The sequence below is a fragment of the Diadema antillarum genome, unplaced genomic scaffold (genome assembly GCF_040938485.1).
Source record: "Diadema antillarum isolate AM-2024a unplaced genomic scaffold, OU_Dant_1.0 seq00001711_RagTag, whole genome shotgun sequence".
In the NCBI taxonomy this organism is placed as follows: domain Eukaryota; kingdom Metazoa; phylum Echinodermata; class Echinoidea; order Diadematoida; family Diadematidae; genus Diadema; species Diadema antillarum.
In genome coordinates, this window is record NW_027272400.1 from 287977 (window position 1) to 314969 (window position 26993).

The window sequence follows — 26993 nt, forward strand, 5'->3', positions numbered from 1 at the left end:
CAAATGACAATTAGATGTAAACCTATAAAGATGTATTGTATAATACCTATTATATTTGCCGGAGAGATGATGAACTACAACACCTAACCGCCTTAGGAGTTCCGCTCCGGATTTGGATAAGGTTTACTCCCTAGCCTTTGATTAACAAAAAAACTGCCCGCAAGGCAGCGGGAGACTCGTGGAGGGCGGGGACGTCTCTCTACCCGTACAGGACCATAAGGACCTGCCCACTGCCACTATTTACTTTATCGTTTGATGTATGAGATTCAGTGTAGTTATAAGTATCAGAACAGCCTGGTCAATCATGGATTTTATAGACATACATGTAGTGTGTTTTTACATTTGATGTAAATGACCCAAGAAGTTTTAGAAGTTTTCTCACACTTAGTGTCATGTTTCCAAAGAAAACAGATATACCATATTGGTTGGAAACTATGATTTTCATTCCATAGTCCAGGGACCAGAGAAAGCGAGAGTCTATATTTCTAGAAAATGTATAATCTTGATTAAAATGTACTTCAGACATGAAATTGTGAAGATCATGTTTTTCACATACACTGTACACACAGAAATCCTATAAAGGAAGTTGAGCATATTTTCCAAAATGCTTACAAAGTTAAATATGCCCAGATGTTCCACATTAGAATACTTAAAATGAGTGAACAAGTAATTGTTGACCCCTAAAAAACAAACGTTTACACCAGAATCAATCCACAATGGGCATCCCGCTTTCATAACACTCGTACGCTATTTATTAAATGGCCGTCAAAACAAAGGATGTGATGAACTTATTCACTTTGCTAAAACATCATTATATTGAAAACCTTCACCCAAAAACTATACTTTTACACTTGAATCATGATTATATATCTTTTGAGTTCGAAGATATGCAATATTCATTATCTGTTGTATGACAGCCATATTTATTAAAATGGCCGCCAAAACGTAGGATGAAACGATTCATATTCACTTACAGTTGAATTTATCAGAATCCTTGACCCCAAAAACATATAAGTTGGTACCAGAGTCATGACCCTTTGTCCATACGTTTTAAGGATATGTTATATCTAGCATGGTGGCCATATTTTTTCAAAATGGTCGCCAATAAGTAGGTTGCCATGGTTTTATCCTCTCAAAAATTATTTTTTATTGGAATCCTTGACCCTCAAAAACTTATACTTTGGTACAAGAATCACGACAATCGGACTTATAGTTTCCAAAATACACAGCATTGCCATATCACATGGCGGCCATATTGAAAAAATGGCCGCCACGGCCGCCAAAGGGAGAATCAGAGTGGCTTCCATATCAGAAATGACTTGTATTGGCATCATGTACATGTGTACCAAGTATGGTGCTTTTTACCATAAAGTGCATGATTTTTTCTATATCCGCTGGACTAATAAGGAAAATATATAGAAAAATTTCATAAAGTTAAAAAAACCCCCACATATTTCCTCGACTTGTTTAAGGGTTTATAATTATCATTCCCCCTGCCATGTGAAAGAGGGAGCTCCAGTGCTCCTTTATCAGTAACTATTTGAGAAAAGTGAAAATATACTTGAATTTTCTTTATATCGTTCTACACATGCGACATCACAGGCTGTTGTAGTCTTCTCATCCCCCGATGGCAGCACTGAAACTTCAAAAATTCATAACTTTTGAACGGATTGTCCAATTTCCCTCAAACTTTCACTGATGTGTTTTATCAATATTGCAAACATTTTTTCACCTTTTTCAATTCACATGTATATGAAGGTGACCTTGTCCTTTAACTCTCATCTTTCAAGGCTGATACCACAGAGTGAGATCAGGATGCACACATGGGGGCAACCATGGGCAAGTTATACAACTGTATAATGGGCTGCCGTGACCAATCTCTATGGATGAAGGGTGTTTCGCATGTTAACATTACACCATGACGCACCCATTGCGCAACTGGCGTAGTTATAGCAGCGTCAAACAGCAGTAGGTCATAAAAATAAGTCAGTTTGGAGTTCCTCATTGCGCATGAGCAGAAACAAAAAAGCCATTTTTTTTTGTTTCACATGCACAGGCACGTTGGTTTTCGAATTCACTGAGATAAGCATCTCTTAGATCATATTCATTTATGTAATTTAAAAAAAAAAAGATGATTGCCAGCATGTCCACCTGACGGTAAGCCGGAATATGCTTTGATTAATAGAAAAAGGTCTGTTTATACAGTCAGTGCAAAAATATTGAAAGACATGGATGCTTTCCCAAGTGTTATCTGACGGATCATTCTGGTCATCTGGTCTACGCAATTCTATTATTTTGTTTGAACATGATTGAAGAATTCCATAAATTGTTACGCCAGACAAACTAATGTATTATGTAGCTCTGAAAATGAGTGAATTGCCTATCCAATGCCCAACTGAGAAAAAAATGGGTGAAGGTCATTAATTGAACCAATGCACTCCTATGAGCCATTTACGAACTGGCTTATTAGAGAAGAGACACTCCTTATCCGTGCCCATGGTTTACCGCAAAAGTACTTGCAACCCGACCTGGTCTTGAACCCAGCATTTTCACCGCTCTACAATCGGGGTCTTATCATCGATATTTCACCTCGTGTGCGTCAGATTGTATCATGTAATCGAACGCGTTTCAATGCTCTTGTCTGGTAGCAGAAGTGTCTGTTGAAGAACTTGTGAAAACACACGTGTATGCATCACTATAATGACCGGATGCACACTATCTTTCTACGGATATTGTCGACTGTTGACTATTGTGTTTCCATGATAATATGAATTAACAATAGGATACCTTTTGTTGTTTTTTCTGTGTCGTAATTTGGTCTTCTTTCCTGCTATATGCCGTTGCAAAATATATCATGACTATAGAAAACCTAGAACAGAAAACATGGTTGTTCCGTTCGGTAATCATATAGGAGTGACCGCGAGGTCCATTTAATGAGATCAGGTCAAGTTGTGTGCACAGCCGTTACCACGTGGTATCAGTAAAAAGGATCGAGTTATAACGTTGTAGGTATCGAATATGCTTACTAGCTCACAGTAACAACTAAATAAGCCTATATAATAAATGCACGACAAAACCGCAGACCAGTGATCGAATATTGTCATAACCCATGTTTTTCTTTACCCAAAATTAAGAGATGTTTAAAAGTAAAAGGGTTGCCCGAGGCGGGCCACCAAATTTGCCCTTTTTTGAAGTTTGGTGGCCCGACTTTCATTTTTGATGGCCCCGGGCCACCGGGCCACCGTTAGTGTCGAGCCCTGCATATGAGTCACGTATGCAGGGCTCGACACTAACGTTAAATCATACGAGAGTATGATGGTAGAATTAGCGTCATCAAATCTGAATAAGAAAATTCTGAAATTTTGCAGTTTCATCTATTGAAATAAATCAGTGATTGTAGAGTCGCAACCACGTGATATTCAAATTGGCAAAGGTGCTGATGTCATCACGTCACACGACTCTCATTGACACTGTTTCTACACACAAATCTTTGGAATATAATTTTGAAGACTTAACCATGTCAACTTGTAGTCATGAAAATGAATATTTAAGAACGAGGACTTTTTAGGAGAAAGTGATTTGAGTTGGTTTAGATAATATCTAATATATACATGTATATATATATATATACATATGTATATATATATATATATATATATATATATATATATATTCAATTCAATTCAAAGGTTTTATTTTCACTTCTTTCAACAGAATATATATATATATATGTATATATATATATCACAGTATGTATATATATATTTCACTTTATTTCATTTTACTTCAGGCATTATAATGTATCTTTACTGTAAGGTTACAAGCATTGTTAACTATGTTAAATGTCATTGTTTTGTTTATACGATTTCTATCACTAAAGAAAGTGAGATGTATATCACGTTATTCTTATTGTCGAAAAACATAAATAAATTTGAATTTCAATTATTTATATTTATCTATATATACATTTTTTTTTTTCGTACAGACTACAGTAATGGTCAATAATACCGCGTGACTTCATCTCCTCTTCCCATTCACTATCAGTCGGTGAAATTTAAATGTTTATAGTAACTCTCTTACGTTTTTAGGTCTGTTTTTGGTGAAACCATTACCATTCTGTTGAAATTAAATTACTCATTTTATTCACCTTTCTGTGCCAGGGAACACAAAAGGTTAATGCCCCTTGGATCTGGCGTGGACTCGCATTTTCAAGCAAGTCAGAGCTCATTCTGATGCACTGGAAAATTGCAATAGTACTGGAAATTATGGAATATCATTCATACTTTCACAGATGTCAAAATATATACAATATCCCAAATATGTACATATCCGCGTCAACAGCTGTTATAGCCTTGTAATAGTGTTGTAGGTGTACCGGACGCATAGTGGGGAAAGTAAAAGGTTGTGTTTCATGAATTTACGGGCCCATTTTAACACGAATGATGCACAGGCCTATTTCGTGGATCGGTGAGGATATGAACAGTTTAAAGGATCCAATTCTCACCGATCCACTCTGTCCTGTGCATCATGTTTGTATATCAAACTATTCCCGCCCCTTCATCCTACTTGACGGACGCATTCGATATCAAGTAAGCAAATGCATCGCCAAATATCTCTGTCCATCGTTAGTGTTTACCTATCGGCTAATTCCAGCCCAATATCTAGAAAATCGTGGTATACGACAAGCTACAAAAAGAATTAGTGGAATATCTCCACTTTCTCCGGCACTAATCTCCTGTTTCGTTTTGTGCATTCTCTAATGCCCCAGTCACATAGACATCCCGGATCACCCCGGACCACCCCGGATCTGATCCGGAGTGATCCGGGGAGAGATCCGTGTTGACACCTTGGACATCTTTGGACATCCGTGTATGTCCGTGTAGATCCGGGGACATCCGGGAGGCCAACAGGGCAACTTTGGGTGGTCAAAAACATCCGGCGTCTTCCGGGGATTGCCGTGTTGGCAGAGCAATCCGGGGTGATCCGTGCGGCTGCCGTGTAGCTGCCGTGTTGATCCGTGTAGATGCCGTGTTTGTCCGTGTAGACGCCGCGCTCTTCCGGCCTTATCCGTGTAGCTGCCGTGTTGATACCGTGTGTACAGTAACGTTCGTCGACACTCCATCGAGGTCGAAACTATCCCGGATCTCCCCGGATCTCCCCGGACCTCCCAGATCTCCCCGGATCTCCCCAGATCATCGTGTAGATCCTTGAGCATCCGTGTTTATTTGTGAGTGGGGCATAACTGATATTCTGCCCATTCATAAGAAGCAGGGTGTACGATGTGTGCCATCAAGCCTGTCCTCAAGGGCCTTTTTCATGGTTTATGTCTCGCATCAATGTGAGAGTATGCTTTTTAACACAAGCTCTAAATAAAAAGGCAAGTTTTGTAGTCCTTGAAATCTGTGGCTACCAGATGGGATGCAGCCTGGTGCATGCATTCCAAGCTTTTGCTTTACGAGTTACGAAGTTCTTCTCTTTTACCTGTGTGTTTTGTTTTTTTTTATCTTGTGTTCATTTTTTTAAAAGGAATCTCGTGCAATGTCGTATGTGTGCAAGCACTTCGATCAAAGTTTGACCAATTTGAAAAAAATGCCATCTTTTTTATTTCTTACTGTTCCTTAGCAGTCTCGATTTCTAAAAAACAACAACAAACAAACAAAGCAAAACGAAAACTAACGAAAAAAAAACATGTATAGGAACTCAGTTCCAGGTAAGTAAGTTATACTGAAATTCAAACTTGAACTAACAGTTTGTACATTGAGTGTTTGATTGGTTGATATTTGTCTTTATTTATTAACTCCTATTTTGTTTATTCACTTATATTCATTCATTTCTTGCAGAGAGAGATACTTTCAAAGAAGGCTGCTACCTCCCAGTTTGTTTTTCCTTTCAAGAGAACAGTGAAACTGAATATCCTGGTATATTAGTCATTTCTTCTGAAAGAAATACGGATTATACGCAACACTTTAAGAACGGATGAAAAGGTACTAACTTTCTGCCCTGTGTGCTTGCTCGTTCTCCAGGGTGGGTTGGGTCAGTGACCATTGGCGTCAACAGCCTGGCCTCACCCCTAGCGGCCTTCCTCGAGCGGAAGGTGGGTTTCCGCATGACCGTCATCCTCGGCATCCTTCTCTCGTCCGTCGGCGTGTTCGTGTCGTCGTTCGCTCCCCAACTCTTCTACCTTTACTTCACCTACGGCGTCATGTACGGGCTCGGCATTAACCTGACCTACCACACGAGTCTGTGTCTGATGGTGCAGTACTTCCCCAACAGCAACTGTCGAAGGGCTACCTCTATTATCATGTGCGGGGGAACAACAGGTCTGTATATTCTAGAGAAAGAGAACAAAACAGACAGTCCAAAGACATACCAAAAGCAGCATTCAAACCTACAATCAATGCATTTATTTCTTACAAAAGATTGTGTCAAAGAGTGTGAGAAGGAAATGATATATCAGACTCAACAATCAATGTTGATTGGCAAAGGTGCCTTCATATCATGGAAAGACATAATTTCTTGGCTCTGCCGACAAAGTTTGAGCCTGAAAGAAAAATCCAGATGATATATCTTTATGAAAGTAAATCTTACTCGTGCGTAAAAATCCAGAATTCTCACATACAGAACACGCATGGGAAACTTCTACTAAATACTATATTCCAAAGTTTTTAAGAGTTGCTCAAGAGTTGGCTCAAGCTCGCCAAAGTCTTTCCTACAACTCGGCTCCTCCCTAACCCCAACCTAACCCAAGCCCCAACCCCAAGAAAAATATTAGCTGATTTAAAGAAAAAGCACACAATTACAATTACACAGAAGGAGAAAAACTAAAATACCTCTTTAAATGTATTGGAATCCAATCGGTCTTGTAATGTGTTCACTCATTTAGCATTGCATATACGGGTCTACGCCACGGTTGTAAAATCGGACGAACCAACATGTTACGATTGAAGTAAATTTGTTTTACGGAGAGAGTGCAGTTACTTAGAGATATTTTCTTATTTGTTGTTACACTCCGGGAAAAAGATATATTTTGCTCGAATAAAACAATCCGTATCGAGTGTACAATCTTCTTCATGGAGCATTACAGCAAAAAAACAAAAAAAAAAAAAAAAAAAAAAAAACCTCTGAAACCAAACAAGACGTTAGTGCATACGCTTGTTTCTTTCCGCTTGGCCCAGTAGACTACCTTTTCCTTTTTTATGACTAATTCAAATTGTCTTTTTGTTTTATAGATGCCTTCCTCCGAGAAGGGAGCCTAAAACATTATGTCTCCCAGTTGTCTGTTTGTCCCTCTCACATCTTGTTATCGCGGCTAGTTCAGACAAACTGCCCAAATGGATTTTCTTGGTAGCTGGCCCATGTGCGCTACATGAAGTATACAGGCCTTGAATAGACTTTTTGATGAAATTCTTCAAGGTCAAATGACAAAGGTCACTGAACTTCAGATAGAGATGACGACACCTACTTCGGGTGCACGTCACTATAGTCCAACACCTATGAGTTATACATCCCACAAGTCATATCCCACCCGTCATGTTACAGCCCATGACTTCGACACTAGGTAAATAAGGCCCATTTAGTTTGATACTTGGTAAACAAGGCCCACGAGTCCGGCACTCGACAAAAAGTACCCACGGGACCGACATTACATCACGGGGTTTAATGTTCGCAGTGTCGGTCTCGTGGACCTTGTTTACCTAGTGTCGGACTCATGGAACCTGTGTCCCAGTGTCGGACTCGTGTTATGCCTTATTTGCCTTATATGTCGAGCTCATGAGGTGTATGACTTGTGGGCTGTACGACGCATGGACCTTTTTTTCTCATGTCTTGCTAGTGGGCCGTATGTCTCTTTGATGTCGGGCTCGTGGGATGACCCCATTACTTCAGCTAGGAATGTCCCGTGATGGATATTGGCTGACAAGTTAAAAAGGAATCTCTAATTATTTGCATTAGCATAATACTGGTGATAGGTCAAAGCCCTTCTGGTTCTCAGCTGACGATATGTCAAGTCCTTTCCTGGTATGTTGTATTATTGCCTGCAGAACGCTTCGCAGCTTTTCATTTATTTTCCAGTGTCTGTCAGAAAGAGAAACATTTCAAATTATTCAGCAAACAAAACATTTAAAGACAATACTTACTGCCAGAAATTTCGTTTGTTTGGGGGATTTTTTCCGAATTTGTCGTTTTGGGAGGTCTCCCTCATGATATTTTGCACAAACATTCGTCCTTGCCCTTAGCCTTTCCGATGCTGCACTTCCCTATATCCTGGGCCCTAGATTTCTGGTTTCAACCATTAAAAATTTTCCACCGTTGTTCGACTCACCTTTTTATAGGCTTATTTGGAATCACTGAGCTAACTAATTGAATCAACCTCAGCTTTTGACTACATTGGCCACTGAAATAATGGCAATTTGATTTGGTGAGTTGCAGAAGGGACCAATGGATCATGAGTCAAATTTGGCATTGATTTCCTTGCCATTGTCTTTTCAGCATATGTCACTTCAAAAGAAGGTCAGTCACTTTTATCGCATGTCCCCCGCGATCTTAGGACAATATTATTTCCCTGTAGAGTGCGCAGGAAATAGTTGTTATCGGTAGAATTCATTAAGCACATTGTGACAAGTTAGGGTTCACTCACAGGCCCATCTTATCGAGCTCATCCGGTGCGACAGCTTGATCTTTCCTAATGCGTCCAAAGAGAGGAAGTTTCATAAGATTCACCCTTGCACTTTTCCCATAGCAATGATGAGCACTTGACACTACAAGTGATTAATGGCTGTAATTGACCATCACGGTTATTGCGGCCGAAAAAGAAAGAAAAAGATTTAAAAAGGGGGTGGGGTGGGGTGTTTTACAACTTTGATGACGCCTGTGAAAAAAGTCTAACATCATTTTAATTCTCCACTCAAAAGTTTTTTCTAACCATCTCATCTCCTTGCAGGGATGCTGGTCTTCAGCACTATGATGGAGCGGATAATCCGTGGCATAACATGGCGAGGCGCGCTCCGAGTCAGTGGAAGCATCGTTCTCATATTGGGGATGCCTTTCGCACTCCTCTGCAAATCTCCCGAGGAGACCGCCTCCGAGCTCTGCGCACACGCCAAGGCCGAAGGCAAAGGCGACGGCAGCGACGCCGAGACTGGCAGCAAGTCCAAGCGGGGCCTCAAGAAGGTCCACCCGGAAGATGCTCCCGTGGATGACAAGAGGGCATGGCGATCGGAGTCATCCGAAGAGGAGGATGATTGCCCGGAGATGACAGAGAAAACCGCACTGCGTGACGGAGTGACTCACGAAAAGACCGCACACTACAAGTGCGAGAAATTAGACACTAAAGAAAAGGAGGTCCTTTTTCTCCTCGAAGATTTGCCCGAGGAACCAGCGAAGTCGGATTTCAAGAAGTGGCTGACGATTTTGGGCAATTGGAAATGCTGGCTCTTCATCGTTTCCATCTTCATTTCCACATTTTCGTGGAGCTTTTATTGGGTGAATTTAGTAAGTTTACGTGTCGTCCTAACATATCAATAATGCCTAATACTAATTCTACGCCTCCGCCCCAAAGGGTACGGGAGGCATTCTATTTTAGGGTTGATCGTCCGTCCTTTCTTAATCTAGTTATTGGCAATCAAGGGGGTAAAGGCTCAATGGATTTTCTTGATACGTGGTCGTATTGTGTAACATGAGAGGTATAGATGCGCTGAAACATATTTGGGCAAAATCCCTGAAAGTCACACTGAAAAGACTCGCAGTTCTTTGGCTAAAAATGACACACTCTGTCAATAATTCTATTTAATGAAGAATTTCGAGTGATGATAGAAGTTGGCGGACAGAGTAGAAATAGATTGAAAATCATTTGCATGGACATGGCATTGCTGATAGATTAAAGGACAAGTTCACCTTCATAAACATAAGGATTGAGAGAATGTAGCAATATTAGTAGAACACATCATTGAAAGTTTGAGGAAAATCAGACAATCCGTTCAAAAGTTATGAATTTTTGAAGTTTTTGTGCAGTACCCGCTGGATGAGAAGACTACTGCAGTGTATGAATAACTTAGATGTCACATGCGTACAACAATATAAGGAAAATATAAAGAGAATTTCACAAAATTCCATCTTTTGAAAAAAGTACACATTCCCCTGACTCGTTACCGATAAATGTTATGGGTAATATTATTCCCCCTGCCTTTAGAAAGAGGCAAGTCAATTGCTCTTTTATTATGCGAAAAAAGTGAAAATATGTTGAATTTTCTTTTATATTTTCTTTATACTGTTGTACGCATATGACTCACAAGCTGTAGTAGTCTCCTCATCCAGCGGTTCCAACACAAAAATTAAAAAAATTCATAACTTTTGCATCGATTGTCCAATTTTCCTCAAACTTTCACTGATGTGTTCTACTAATATTGTTGCATTTTCTCAATCCTTATGTTTATGAAGGTGAACTTGTCCTTTAATATATTCTTGTAATAAGGACAGAAATTCAAATCAAGTTGACTGAAATGACGGGACTGAAAGGTCAAAAGTCAGTGTCAAATGTCATCAAAATATAGCTAAAAATGTAATTTCCGGCCTAATATTTCTACTGTAGGTGCAATTCCAATAATGATGTTTATCTGTTCTGATGTATAGAAATAAATTGAAAAGATAAAAGGTCACTCCTTAGTCAGTGGAGAAGGTCAAGGAGCTTTATCAGAATGGTTTATCAGAATAGATGGTGCATGGGTCATATATGCATGATATGGTAGATATTGCTATTGTGATCGAGAAGAGGAGACAAAGCAATCAAATAATGTGCGCAAGAGTCGAATTGCTGTTATGGTTTCATAAATTTAAGTGTATTCTTTTTTTGCGTGCAGGAGAAGATGAGCCTCATCATGAAATAATTTTTGTAATTCTGCGTACCCCTTATATCGTCGAATGGAAGAGCTTTAGAGTGAATCAGTTTGACATGATTTTTTTTCCCGCAGTGTTTAATAGCTTTACCATCAAAATTATCGACGAATACTATATTTAAAAAGTGCTGATACGCTGTTGTGAGTGCTAATTTCAATTTCAATTTATTTTCATATTTCTAAGTGAAAAACACATCAACTATAACAATTTAAAGTGATATATGATATCCAGCTAAGAGGTACAATAGCATATACATGTAGAACATGGTGGTCAATCTATAAAAGTTTGAATCTGAGAATAAATGCGAAAGAAATATGATGGAACCTACTTAAAAGCAAGCTTGTTGAGAGTAGATAGTATTAAAACCGAGTGTAGAGATTAAGATTGAGGAGCACGGGTACAACAACGGATGACCAAAATGTGAAAAATATATAAGACAAAAATACTCGGGGATTTAGCAAATTCTTCTCAAATGCAGATTTGGAGATCGGCTGATTCACTTGCTGCAAGCAGATAAACAGTCGTTTTTATTGCATTGTGGACAGCATACTATCATAATACGATTTACACAATTAGAAAAATATACATTTTTATTCTGTGTCCTCAAAAGAGAGCAATCCGTCCGGTCATTTCCTAATGCATCGAAGGAACTTGCAGTGAAGTGTGAACTATACTTCTCGGTCATGATTTGTAGTTGTTGTCCATGTACGTCTTCTGCTCCGTCATCAGCAAACTAAGGCGTAGCTTTCTTGTCGTGTACTCTCTACTTACAGAGCAGGTCATGCTATATGCCGATGCATTGCGTCCCAGACCGTGTACGGGGGAACGTAACACGCTCTCTCTATCTCCCTGTCACTGGGTAAGTTCCCGCGTTTTCTGACCCCCGTGCCCGTTCTCTCTTCCACAAGGTCAGCCATCTTTCAGACCTGGGGTTCTCGCAACGGCAAGGTGCCTACGTGCTGACCACTTGCGCGGCCGCGGAACTGGCCGCCAAGATCCTACTGGCCGCGGTTGGCGACAGGCTCCCACTCAGCAACGTAACCATCTTGGGAATCCAGGGTCTCGTCACAAGTGCCTTCACCATCGGCGTCATGTTCATCCGGAATTTCGGCGGTGGAATGGGCATCATTCTAGGTAACCAACGGTCACGACCACTGATCTCTACAGGATGTATCTGGATATCTCATAGTCCAATCGCTTTGAAGCCACCATGCCGCAATCTTACCACTCACATCGCCGATACATTGTGGACGGGGCTCACAACATCTCGTGATCTTGATAACAGTCTTTGTTTGAAAATGCGACCAAATCCCCATAGAGTGTGCCTGGTAAGATGGCGGCGCGGCGGCTTCACATGTTTGTACAGCATGAATGGTCCAATGAGATATCCAGATACGTCCTATAGAGATCGATGGTCACGACTTGTACCTAATTAGATTGATATACACTTTGATAAATCTATGCAGGGGTCTGCAACTTTGGGGCAAATTTAGATTGGTAAACTGTAGGTCACTCATTCCTTATGTAGATTCACAGTAACTTCAGGGTTGTTTTTGTTGTTGTTGCTGTTGTTGTTTGTTTTTTTGTCAAAAGATTTGTTCTCAGTGGAAAACAAACAAACAGCAAACAATGCCAGAAACCAAACCGATATCCATAAAGACACAAGTGCACTGGTGGACAGAAAATCTGTATGCAACTGGATATAATAATTTGGTAAACTGAAAAACACACAAATGATAAGCGTACATAATATTCTATACGAAAATTAGCATTCATGAGGCTTATAATTGGCTTTCCTACGTATAGAATGCGTGATTTAAGTGATCTAGGAAAGACCTTTATTCGTTTATTTTATTATTTTTGTTTGTTTGTTTGTTTGTTTGTTTGTTTGTTTGTGATAGACAATTCTGGTAAGTTTCTTCATCTTGCATTGCACGTTTACTCACATCCCCTCCATTGAGCCTGTCGTATGTGTTATACAGAGTTAGTCGGAAAGTTATGACCATATAGTTTTAAACAAAATCTGCCAGCTAAGAAGTTCATAAACAATGAAACTGTTTGGAGTGATTCAGAGAATGATTCCAACGATGCTTGACGCACTTTATAAATCCTGCACGTTTAATGTGCTAGCATTTAGACCTCCAGTTGAACTGGCGTCGGTTGATTTACTTCCGGAACCAAAATATTGTCTTCCCGCCAAAACGAATTTCCTGTTAATGGTCTAATGGCAGACGAATCATGTCAAAAACAAAACAAAGAAAGAAAAAAAGAATGAGTACATTACCCGTTGTAGCCACAGAAATCAATTGACATTAATTTTTATGCGTCATCATTAATCTATATCCAGTGAATTACTGCTCAGGTCATGGGGATGTAGGTCTATATAAGTGTGATATACTTGCAACTAAGCAATATTTAATATAATCATACGATATATTTGCTATTGGGATTAGTTTCAACGCCTTTAGGAACATACTGTGTCCTGTGATTTATTTGAAACTTGATTACTGCAGCTGTACTAAGGTTCTTAAGTAAGTAAGTAGCCCCAGCATTCGATTGTACGAAGGAAAGGATGATGGCCTTCAGTTACCTGAGCTAGAATAATACAAGTTACGGTCACCGTCGGAGCATTGTTTAAAACTGATAACGTGGAGGTTATCTGGCAAACTTTCTGATAAAGAGAAAGAATAACACCAGGCGTCATTCTGCTCGACAAAGTCAAGAGACGCGCACTTCGTTTGAAGTGCATCGAGAGGAAATCACAGGCATGTTGGGATAAGGCGTGTGAAGAAAAGCGACAATACTGGCACGGATTCCTGTTCGGGGTTTGAATTGATTTTTCTGTTCCCACCCGTCATACGTGTTGTATCTAGCAACACGCCATTCGTTTGAGCCGTGCAATTTGCGATCCATGCTGCAGCAGCCATTTTTTTTTTGTTTTTTGTTTTTTGTTCAGTGTACTTTGCGGATACATGATAATTGCATCAGCATTCCTCTGACCGATTGAGACAATCAACAATTGCTGCATGCAATCAAACTGTCGATGGTAATCTGTGAACCATGGTTCGGTTACCGACTTCCTCAATTTCAGGATGTCTACGGAAATACTGAAAAAAAAAATGTTCCCGTGGATGAGGTTTCTGTACTTACCGCGAGGATCTGCACATTGCGGGATTAAACAAATAACCATTATGACTTTCGTGGTGTTGATGATAACCCTTACATGTATATGAACTGTACTAGATTCTTAAAGTTTCTTGAAGTTCTTAGAACCCATTTGCAAACCTGAACATGAGATTCTTTTCAGAAGCTTGTACAAATATTGTAGAAGTAATCAGTAATTCAGACTTTTTCTCAGAATCATAAAACTATGGAGACTTCTTGATGATGGAGAGGGAAACAATACTATACTAAGTCTAGAGATATCAAGTGAATTTATTATTATTTTTAAATCCAACCGTTATTTTCGCTGCAAAGGGGAGTGTATTCTCAAATGACATGTGCTCAGTTTTTTTTTTCATTTCCTTGAAAACAACAACAACAACGACAACAACAACCTATGAGGTGTATTACTGTATAGATTTCATACGCAGTGTTGAGAGACAAATTATCTTTCAACCACACAAAATACATGCATGCATTCGTGACGTTTGCAAAAGAGATACCTATGACCTGGTAGCATGGGGATGCATTGATGACCCGAGTGTCACCCGATTCATTCGCTACCCACCGGGGTACATTCGAAAACAACGGTTAGCACCGCTCAGCGAATAATGTGCTACGCTGATCGGTAAGGGTGGGATTTCACGGAGCACGCGAACGATTTGCGAAGGTCGCGAATGGCAAAATCCAGCATTCGTATTTTAGTCTGCAAAAGATCGCCAAACGAACGTGAGGGTTCGGAAGCGTCGTCAATTGTTTGCGAATGTCGTTTTTACTTCGGCGATAATTTCAAAAAAGTTTAAAAATTTTTGCGAACCTTTTCCGCACATTTGGTCGTGATTTGCTCGTGAATTGTTCTCGAAAGTGTCTTTAAAGCCTCGTCATATGCGCAAGACCTTCGCAAGACACGCGCGATGTTCGCAAAATGTTCGTGAAACCCCAAACAGACTCCGAAACTTTGGAGAATGTCTCGCGTATGTTACGCGAAATCTGCGAAGTTTTTCCGATCATTTTACGACGTAATCGCAAACTGTTCGCGTACCTTTTGGGACATTCTCGCGAACGTTTGGCGCACGTTTGGGGATGTATGACCTATACGTTTTCTACAAATAAAAATCGTACCATATATCTAAACATCAAACAATCATTAACAACTACAGTAACAAAAGAAATTAAAGACTAGCAAAGAGAAAGAAATGTTTGATATACAAAAAAAAAAATCGCAGAATACACTTAATATTAATCTAAAGTATGCAAAATTTCATTTGAACTATAGAGATTATGTGTTGGAGGAACTGCAAAAAAAAAATCAAATGCTTTACTAGTAGAGATAGGTCCTAGGAAAAAAAAAATGTAGGCAAGCACTCGATAGAAAAATGAGAGAAAAAGACAGCTTCCACCTCTCCTTAGGTACATTTTATCCCATGATTATTGAAAATTTTGCGTTGTTCGCATTTCCGTCGCGTGTTCTTCGTGTAGGTAACATGCTGTACTTTAGCAATGATACACACGACATTCGCACATACGTCGTGGAAATTCGCACAAATTGCGCAAGAATAGTTTTCGGCTTCATTGTCGGAACGCATTCGGAGAAAAACTTTTCCGAATGTTGGATTTTGTCATTCGCGTCCTTCGCAAATCGTTCGCGTTCTCCGTGAAATCCCACCCTTACGACCGACTCCAGTCGAGGTTCTTCGGCTCTGTGTGTGCTCACATAGAGATCAGTGATAAAGCTACACACAATTCATCACGGGAATTCTCGAATACATAATCCGAGCCGAGCCAGCCTTCCCACCCCCATCATGGTATCCCCACGCTACCGGTTAACACACACTCATAAAAAGAAGTAACAGCTGGAATTACAATGTCCACTGGGACATAGGCCTACATGTATTGACGATCCATCTGTCCTTCCCTCCAGAACTATATTGACCATCGTTCCGTTACCTACGCATTTCTGATTGAATCATTCGAATATGGTGTACCTACATAAAAACAATTTATCTAGAGAAAACATGATACAAGCAAAGGAACGAATGTGAGGTGCAATTTAAGTCAAGCAGATCAACCTGCATAAAGATGAAAGCCAATAGAGAGTACACCGTGATATGAGTCACAAAATCCGAATCACAAAATCCGAATGACCAATGTGCGTGTGGTGGCGAGTGGTCGCATCTTTTCGGAGCTCCCGATTTTAACTAAGTTTTAGGCTGAAATTTTTATTAAATTTTATTTTTGAAATAAAACGATATTAAGAAATTGTATCCTGAAACTGTGTGACATATTTGGTACCATTTGGAGTGAATTTTGACCACCTAATCAGTGTTTTTAGCTGTTATATTCTTCGCGCCATTTTTGAACTCATTGGAAAGAGTAGCGTTTTGTGCAATAGCCAATGTACAGTACATGGCACGCTTGCAACGTGGGATACTTGTACGTACGGAACATGACCGAAGACGCCAGCGGTTTTGACTGTACTCGATATCAACTCAGCGACCGCCTGGATTTTTAAACGTTTTCTTAATTTGATGATAATTTCTGTGAAGTTGTTGATGTTATTTTGTTATTATTTTCACGCGTGATTTAAGTGTATTACACCCAAATTTGCCTTGGATGAGTGTCATTTAAGAACCCGGATGTCCGCCATGTTTCTACAAGCTTGTACTAGCAGCATGCATACCCGAAATCGGAAACGTAGACCAGCCGAAACTACCCTCAGCTTGTATGCCTTGGTTTGTATTGCATTCCTGATCACTGGAATTCGTTTCAAACAACATGTTCAACGGGAACTGCAGAAGGAGAGCCCATACGGTAGGATCTTGCCATTTCTTGATGCTACTTTCAACCCCAAATCGTGTAAAGAAACACCTTCGTTTATGTTAGAAGAAACAACAAACATTTCTAGATTTTGTACTGATGAAGCTTATTTGATTTCATTCTCGTGTGCAACCAAAACCAATCCCCTGGGGAAATTAAGACAAAATTCAACACCTTTCTTAGGATTGCCACGCGGAAGATTGCCACTTTTCATCCTGATTAATTTGTTAGCTGGTGATATAGATTTGAACCCAGACCCAGCTGTAAGTCAGTCAAACTCAAATGCTGTCCCAGCCTCAGGAACAGACACCCGAACAGACACCCGAAGGATTAATCCTAGAAATAGTTGTACAACAAGTATGAAGAAGAGCCGTGGCCGTAAACCGAAATTCCCTTGTGGCCTCTGCGGCTACGCTGTTAAAAACGACTGTAGATCTATACAATGTTCAAGCTGTGAATCATGGTTTCATGAAAACTGTTCTGGAATATCTGATGATACTATGCAATTGCACGTCAACCACCCAAGCCTTATTTGGATATGCCCAGTATGCGATGATATGAACTTGTCAAATGCCAGTGCTTGTTTGTCTACGAGTAATTCTTTTGAACTTTTGTCTTCCATAAATGGACCTGTTGAAGAGCATAATGAAGGCAGCCTACATGCATTCAAGGATGTACCTCACTCCAGTAGATCTAAAGGTTCTAACTTCACAAAGGTTAACTTTTGTGGAAAGAGTCCGACTCTCAAGCCTAAGATCACTCCAATTAAACTCAAGAAAACTGGGTGTAAATGGCATAAAGTGAATCTTCAAAATGTTTCTCCGATTAAGATATCAAACTGTTTGGGATCATGGACAGTCGTAAAAGGAAAGAACAAGTTCACACATAAATCAAGATGCAGAGGTGTGACTATTACTAGCACTCCGTTAACAGGCTCATCAAACCAATCTACTTGTACTGTTGGAACCCCGCAGGAAGTTAAAAAAGATTTATTTGAGACAAAGAATTCCAGAAAACAAAATGATTTGAAGAAGACAAACTCAGATGGGAAAATGAGACCAAGAAATAGGAACAGAGACGTCAAGGTCATAATTGTTAACTTCAGAAGTATTAAAGGAAAAGTTGCTGTTGTTGAATCGTTACTGGACCAAGAAAAGCCAGATGTAGTAATAGGCACTGAAACCTGGCTGGACCCAAGCATAAATTCAGCAGAAATATTTCCTAGTTCCTTCAATGTTTTTAGGAAAGACAGAAATTCCATGGGAGGTGGAGTCCTCATAGCTGTTAAAAAAGACATACCTTGTTTTGAAAGGAAAGATCTTGGGCAGGATGGCATTGAAGCAGTTTGGTGTCAGGCCTCACTTTCAAAGCAAGCAGATCATACTATTCTGTTTGGATCTTTTTATCGACCACCAAATGAAAAGGCCACAACTATTGAGACGTTAGGAGATGTACTCACTGACATTTACAAGAGTAAAAAGTCTATCCATGTAATCTTAGGAGGAGACTTTAATATTCCCGGCCTTGATTGGTCTGAAGACCCAGTGGAACCCCAAAACACTCTCCATGAAAAAATTATAAATTTTGCGCAAGAGAATCATCTCACCCAGATGGTAAATTTCCCCACCCGTCAGGATGTTAGTGGAGTTAAAAACACGCTCGATCTGCTTTTAACTACCCAGCCTTCGCTAATGTCTAATGTGGAATCCTGTCCTGGAATTAGCGACCACTGTATCATCAGAGCCTCAGTTTCAACAAAGATCAAAGTCGCCCCTATACCACCACGTAAAATCTACTTATGGAAAGATGTCTCAGAGGAAGAGTTTAAGGAGAGCGCCTCTAAGCTCCGATCAAATTACTTCAGCACGACCCTGAAAGTAAAAGTGTTGAGGAAAATTGGTCTTGGTTTCGAAACAACCTTTGCAACATTGTTGAAGAGTTAGTACCCACCAAGTCAGTCAAAGGTTATATGCGCCCACCCTGGTTCACAAGTAAACTCAAACGCTTGTGTAAGAAAAAGGAGAAACATTACATCCGTGCAAAACGATCAGGAAATCGGAAGGACTGGGAATTTTTTGTAAATCATACTCGGAAGGAGACAGACAGGTTGATAAGACGTGCCCACAGAAATTATGTTGCTTCCATCATGGATTCGGATAATGTAAAATCCTTCTGGCGTTATGTAAAATCTAGGAGAAAGGAAAACACGGGGATACAACCGCTCAAAGTAAATGGAAAACTTTTAACAGATGATCTAGATAAAGCAAAAGCTCTTGCAGCCCAATTTGACAGTGTCTTCACAAGGGAAGACGACGAGACAACACCTATGCCATCAATGAAAGGTGACCCTGTCCCTGAGATGCCACCTATTGTAATCACAGAGGAAGGAGTTAAGAAACTACTTCATAACATCGATGTCAACAAGGCTATCGGTCCAGATAATATTCCAAACCAGGCCCTCAAGATGGCAGCTGATGAAATAGCGAGCGTTCTACAACATATCTTCCAGCTCTCACTAGACACCGGGGATCTACCATTAGATTGGAGGAGAGCAAACATCACACCAATCTACAAAAAAGGGCATGCTACTGACCCAGCTAACTATAGACCAGTGTCCCTAACTTGTACCTCCTGTAAGCTGCTGGAACATATCATCGATAGTAACATAATGAGGCATCTGTCAGAGCATGATATCCTCTCAGACCACCAACATGCATTTCGCAAAGCGAGATCTTGCGAAACACAACTGATTGTTACTAACCATGACCTGGCCAAAAATTTCGACAATAAATTGACAACGGATTTAGCCATTCTTGATTTTGCCAAGGCCTTTGATGTGATGCCCCATCAGCGGCTGCTAACCAAGCTAGATCATTATGGCATACGTTCAAATACAAAAGCCTGGATTTCATCCTTCCTCACAAAAAGATTCCAACGAGTAATTGTGAATGGAAAATCATCTGACTGGTCCCCTGTACTTAGTGGAGCACCCCAGGGCACTGTGCTTGGCCCCCACCTATTCCTGCTTCACATTAACAACATACATGATGGAATTTCCAGTACTGTCAGAATGTTTGCGGACGACTGTCTGGTATACAACACCATAAAGTCCCAAAAAGATGAAGATACTCTCCAAAAAGACCTGAATAAGCTGACATCCTGGGCAGATGCCTGGGGAATGAGATTCAACCCGTCCAAGTGCACCACTATGCGAATCTCCAGGGGGAGAAACAAGTCCCACCCGAAATATAACATAATGGGAGTAGCAATGGAAGAAACGAAGGAAAGTAAATACCTAGGGGTCTATATACAGAATGATCTGAGATGGAATACCCAAGTGAATTACGCCAAATCCAAGGCATCCAAAGTACTCAACCTCCTAAGGAGGAACTTCCACCATACCTCACAATCAAGTAAAGAAAAGCTCTACAAGACATTAGTCCGGCCTCATCTGGATTATGCAACGTCAGCATGGGACCCTTTCACCTCTAAAAACATCAAAGAGCTTGAACGAGTCCAAAATGCTGCAGCCAGGTTCACCACATCAACTTATGGCAACGATACAAGTGTCTCATCGCTTAAAGACTCACTTGGTTGGTCGCCACTACAAGAGAGACGACGGGCAAATAGACTAACCTGCTTCTACAAAATGCTGAATGGGACCCTGGATATTGACCATCGTAAATACATAAACCCAAAGACCCACACAATAACAAGAGGACACGACAGGCAATTTCAGTTGAATCATACAAGAACTGATGTTTACGCAAATTCATTTTTTCCAAGAACTGTAAAAGAATGGAACGATCTCCCCTCTACTGTAGTCTCTGCAAACACAATTGATGCTTTTAAGCGCAAACTATTCAACCAACTAACCACAAACCCAGTTAACCGAAAGTAATGACCACTCAAAGCCACACCTCCAGTTAAAATTCCCTAGTGGAATGTTCCGGAGGCTACCAATCCAAGATCCAAGATCCAAGATCCAAGAATCCCATTTCTGTACTTGGTACGCTCCGATCATTCAACAATGCCGTTGTCAGTATTTGTGTGTTGGCCGTCTTGTAACGAGGAATAGAGTTAGATTAATGCGAATTCTTGCGAACCAAAGATGATGTGTGGAAATGGATCTCAAACTCGACCCCTGTTTCTCTTTCGGATTTTTTAAAATACTATTAGAATGGATATCAAAATCCAAAAACTGTGCTATGTACAGTGGTGATACAAAGTGACCATTCAGGAACCAACAGAAAGTCGTGGGTTGGATGGAGTATTATGTCCTGTGTGCGTGTGTGTATTTTGTTGTGTGTGTTTGTGTATTACTGTTCTTTGTGTGGTGGGTTTGTGTGTGTGTGTGTTGTTGTTGGTTTTTTTTTCACCATCTGGACACATTGTAACTAGCCATGTAATTGATAATGATAAGTAATGCTAACATAGATAAGTGCAATGTAAAGAAGTTGAATCAATGAACTGCTAACGAGGTCTTTATAAACTTCGTTAGAACCTTTTTAGGCCTAAAATGTGAACTGGAAATGACCTCACGGCTATCAGCAAGTATCATTTAATTCTGCACAAGCTGTCATTGACCAATTAAGATGACCAGCTTAGAAAGAAGAACAATGCTTTTGCAAATAATGATTAAGGTGGCCTTACCCTTAGGCTGGTGCCTTGCTTATCGTCCACGAAGTCGTCAGGCGGTAATATACTGTATATTTGACCTGCAACTCATAGAACGATTAAGCAGTAAAGGAAACAACTATATATCTTTGTTTTGTCTATACACTATATTATAATTGATATATATACATGTTTATGTTTCTGCATGGATTAGGTCTGAACATTAGAACTTTGTTCTCTGTCAATCGGCGATCGACACGAGAATAGTTGCCTATCTTGACTATAGAAGCCTGCAGCATGCATTTGATATCCTTTTATATCCTTCCAAATAGTAGGCCTATTTAGTTGACGGGTTTCTGTAGACTAATGAAAAGAGTAGAGAAAGACACAAACGGGAAACAAATTGATTTGGAAATAACCACCGGAAAGACAATCAGTCATGTAAGAAGTAATTAGAGATGAATGATAGATTACGATACAAAAGACTATGTGTTGTAAATACCCGTCAGGGCCTGCTAATTGGGTCTGCATGCTAGACTATCTCCGTATTGTCATGATAACTGTGATACGGCAAGGGGGGGGGGGGAGTAGACCAGTTTAACAGCGAGATATTGCGTAAGATGTGTAATTATTTACTGACCTAGCTGTTAGCTTCGCATCGAACCTTTCTCATGTTCAATAAGTGTATAGCTTCGTTAGCGGAGACCCCACCCCCTTTTAAAATCTTGTACGAGGTGCGTTGATATAATTACTATGTGGGTCAACAGGGTATTGCAATTATCCTTTGAACTAGTGCTTGTGTAGAAGTGTCACGGGAAAGCGTACAACGCTCTCATTTTCATGCAGTGGTAATCAGAGCCTGAAAAAAAAAAGAGTGGTGCCGTGTGACAAGAATCTGTTCACATCTGACGTGGATGAAGAATTACAGTGCAAAACCACTCCTTCGGGGCCTACTTTCTCCTGCGTATAAACAATGCAGAGGTGGGAGTGAAGCCTGTATATATGATGAAACGAGAGTGGGCGATGTACACAGTGTCACAGTTAGATAGGCTTCATTAACAGTGAACTCTGAGCTACTTTTATTTTGTCATGGATGGGCTGCATCAAACAACGTTTACAGTGTGTGTACCCTACCAGTGGCAGAATGTAATGGCTTGCATTGACATTTCTGTCATGGACGTGGAATTTATAAAAACGTCTTCGTTGACGTCATTGTTGGAAAATACAGATGACAGGATCATTTAGAAATTTCGCGTGTCAAAATCCTTCCTAAACAAAGGCAACCCCTTGACGCAACACATTGCGCACAACTAGCTCTAGACATTTACCTCTGGATATCTATGTTATCCAGAGGTAATGTGTATTGTAAATGTAAATGTAAATTGATTTGTGTGTGTGTGTGTGTGTGTGTGTGTGTGTGTGTGTGTGTGTGTGTGAGTACGTGTGTGTGTCTGTGAAATGAAAGAGGTTGGCTCACGAATAAAGGATAATGCAATGATATTCATGACCCACTGTCGCGTGAAAAGGACAATACAGTGTATTGTGGAGTGGCTTCTTGAACTGCGCCTTTCTCGCCTTCCTTGTTGACTTTGAGTTTGTAGCATGTCAACATAACCCTGCTATCAACGTTTGTTGACTGTAAGATGCGGTTCTGTCAGATTCTGTCCAGATTTCTCCCCTTTTAATAGCTAGTTTACGATCTCGTAACTTGTGCAATGATTACTCCTTAATCATGTCTGCAAGGCGTGCTCACCTGTTGTGAAATCTGTGCCGTCTGCGACCCTTTCAACTTGATTTTACGATCTGAGGAGAAGTATTATCGACGTAAGATCTACATCATACAGCAGTCAGAAGAGTTTATGTCTGTAATTAGGCCTACTTAACCCAATAGAAAGAAGGTTTGAGCGTAAAGTCCACCGGGGAACATGATTGGGTGAACGACTCTGTAAACTTCAAACGCGACATTGTGTTTCTTCGGATGAACTCTAGGGAACGTGTTAATAATGTCGCAGGCACTACCGGCGAACAAAAATTGATAATGAATTTCTGCAGCCCATGAAAAATATATGAATATCTTCATCTCCCCCTCCCCCTCGAGAGCAATTATTAGGTTATAGATTGTTTTTTCAAGAGGAAAATGTTCCGAAAATGATACATGTATGACTACCAAAAAAAAAAATAAATAGAAAGACAGGCAGACAACATGCTTGCAAATAAGAAAAGAGCGTGGACTCACGCAGTGATCGTGTCTGCGGAGGCTGACACGGGATCACATGCCAAGATAAATCTCATCGACGATAGATGGCGCTCATCCTATCTTTGAAATAAGATAGAATAAGATAAGAAGGAAAATGAAAAAAACAAAAACAAAAACAAAACCCATTGCATGAAAAAAAGATCTCAGCCTTCTTATCGCATTTCAGTTATCTGTAACTCGTCTGTGTCGTTATCTGTCGCGCAGTAAGATTAGGATCAGTGTGTGTCCTACGTAATAAGCTATGCCCCAGCGGTGTATAGCTGTGAAAAAAAAGGTATTAGTGGACATCCGTCGTTCGTGCTTCAAGCCAACAGTTTGATAAATGTTTCCATTTTTTCGCTCTCCAGTCATTTATCTATTTATCTATTGATCAAAGTGTACGTCTGACTGATCTATCGACAAAACATGTACATGTTGATGATGTATTCTACAAACGTATCAAATGTAAAACCATGTTTTATCTTCTTCTATCTATATCTGTCTGTCTGTGTGCCATAATACAGGTGTTGGTGCAATGAGGGGGGTTTACCAGGTAGTCCCCTACATGAGTTGTGTGGAAATCATCGGGCAGCAATGGGGAGATGAAGCACAGACCCTCACGCTCGTCGTCCAGGGCATCGGCTACCTAGTGGGGGCGCTGCCATCAGGTAAACACATCCAGACTTTAAAACCTCAGTCGATTCCAACAAATCTCAGTTGAAATTGATTTTTGGTGTCGAATACTGGGAAAAATCACTCTCATGGGCATTGTCTATGCGCTGTCAATTTTTTTTTTTAAAAGATACTTTGTAGTTTACAAAGTTGTAACCTAATAAAATCAAATTCTGAACCTTGTCATTGCACTCTGCTCGCCCAAACATGAGAAAAACTAAAAGACGAAAATATATTCATATATTCATATATTCATATATTCATATATTCGGCAAAACAAGTCGCAAGTTATACAGAGAACATGAACCAGACTGTCAGTAAACCACTTTCATCGGCCTATAAAAAGTTTCAATTTTCCATACGACCTGGTAATAGTCACATTTACTCGTTTACTGAAACTCACTGACCCTCATTGCAAGTTTATGCGCATTTGCTGTTTTACTGTATAATATGTCTCCCATCAACTTTGCAGCTAAGCGTACAAAAAGGTCTCGTAAAGGGCAATGAAATAAGCTTTTCCAGACTCAATCACACCTTCGTGTCCAATGTTGCTAAGTAAATCAGGGACGTATCACAAAAGTTTAACATAGAAATGCCATCAATGTTAACCCCTCTAGGAAAAAAAAAAAGCCCACTAACCAAACAGTAGGCTGTGGTTTGTCAGGGTGAATTCCTCTTCAACATGCACCACATCCGGAGGCTGAAAGTGCACTTCATTAAATTTGGTATCATTGTTTTCGTTTCAGCCCGAATTCACAGAACACCAATGGGTTTTTTTAAGTGGCAGGGTTATGGGCTCCAGTAAACCCTTTGTGTGCTTTACGTGAAACCCTATAGCCTTCTACACACCGTCCAAAGTTCCTGGCACAGAAAGGGTTGAGGCAGAGGTTGACTATAGAGAGATCTGGTCAGAGTCTGAGCATTAAAACCACGCTTTAAATAACTTTCAGGGTCGAAGGACATTATTTACGCTGTACCAAAAATAAAACCCTTTGAAGTTTCTATCTGTCTACATTTTGCATACTCTCCATTGATATTATGATGTGAAATTCCACACACATCATCGTTGTTGTTATTATTTTGCAATATTTTCTGAATGAGAAAGATCAATTTATGTGGTATTATGAACTTTCTTTTTTTATTGCATGTGATTTGTAGGACCGCAGTAAAGGGATAGCGTGGCTTTTCCCGACTTTTTGAAACGACAGATCTATGTGAGAACATAACGTGTTTTACGCAATTGCTCACGGCTTCATTTTGTTTGCTCACACATCCCGCAGGCGCCATCTACGACATCACGCAGTCATACCGCACGTGCCTTATGATGGTTTTCGTTCTTTTCATCGCGTCGTCGATGGCGCTCTACATCATTCAACTCTTCGATCGCTTCTGCGCCAACAAGCCGAAGGCGCAATGCGTGGACATTAATTCCAAGACTGTGTCCGTTCCAGAGGCGTTTGTCCGGAGGCATGAAATCGTACTGGATAGAGTGACTTCAGTGTAGTATCTTTATTCATGTAACATGAGGAGGGGAAATGGGAAATTGTATTTTTTATGAGGGAATGACGTTGATTTACTGTTCTGGTGATCTTCGACACAGCGTAACGTTATTATGAATCAGTATTGTCTTTTAATATTGATTTTTGTGAATTCCTCTCATAACACTGCCATAGTAAGGTCTCGACTGTGGCTTTTATAATAGGATTTTGATAGATTCGACATATCGTAGAGCTTGTGAGAAACTTTATGGCAACACACCCAACACATGTCTTGATATGCAAAATCCTTGTTAGAAAGGTCAATGAAAATGTTTGGCGCATATTTCGTCGAACACAAGGAGTCAGTAGTCTCAATTATTATCAAAGACACATCGAAATTTTGGACGAAACAAAGCAAAATTCCAATAGGTGTAATAAATAATACACCGCCAATATTGTCTTAGGGCTGGGAGCTACAGCACACACCCAAATGTGTACTCCAATATTCACATTGTTTGTTTCTGAAGCTGCATAAACTGACAGATTTTATTTATGATGATAGGGCAAGATATTGAAGAATGTGCAATATACACATATTTATTTCACGTCGACCGTGAAAGGAACTCTGCTCTCGTTAACACTTAAACACCATTTCATGGTTCTCAGAAGCCTCGTATACCACATGTGTTAGTGTTGAGTGTTCATAGCTACAGAGGGCGCAAATCATAATGTTTTTAACCAGCAGAGCAAAGTGCCAGTATCGTGCGTGTGTGAGCCTCCTCGATGTATCGCAGTTATTTCGACCCCATGATACGCTCTCCGCTGTCCCGACTGTGATATTTTCCGTAAAAAAAAACCAAAAAAAGCTATTAGGGCCTGCCCATTTTATCAGTAGCACTGTACTGACGCAATCAAGGTTTTTGTTATTGTTGTCACGTGACCAGATAGTCTTGGTGTCACGTGATCGTTACATCTCCCTGGGTTATTCTCTTTCTGAATTGTTTCCCTTGTTATCAATTCGTAAATAAGAGTATGATGGAGAGTATTGTCAAGAAACAAAAGGAACACCAAGCGGCAAGAACGGTTGAATGAAATCAACGAAAAAAAAAAAACAGAAAAGA

At 40.1% G+C, this 26993-nt stretch overlaps 1 protein-coding gene across 1 annotated transcript in view; it reads left to right on the forward strand.

Annotated features, from left to right (window-relative positions):
- Nucleotides 1–26269, forward strand: part of LOC139711840 (monocarboxylate transporter 14-like) — a 51190-nt gene extending 24921 nt beyond the window's left edge. Inside the window, exons 2-6 of the mRNA XM_071623690.1 lie at nucleotides 6024–6320; nucleotides 8939–9489; nucleotides 11799–12024; nucleotides 24247–24390; nucleotides 25675–26269. Coding sequence (XP_071479791.1) covers nucleotides 6024–6320; nucleotides 8939–9489; nucleotides 11799–12024; nucleotides 24247–24390; nucleotides 25675–25898 — 1442 coding nt within the window. The 3' untranslated portion in view covers nucleotides 25899–26269. The remainder of the gene's footprint in view (nucleotides 1–6023; nucleotides 6321–8938; nucleotides 9490–11798; nucleotides 12025–24246; nucleotides 24391–25674) is intronic.
- The last annotated feature ends 724 nt before the right edge of the window (nucleotides 26270–26993 follow it).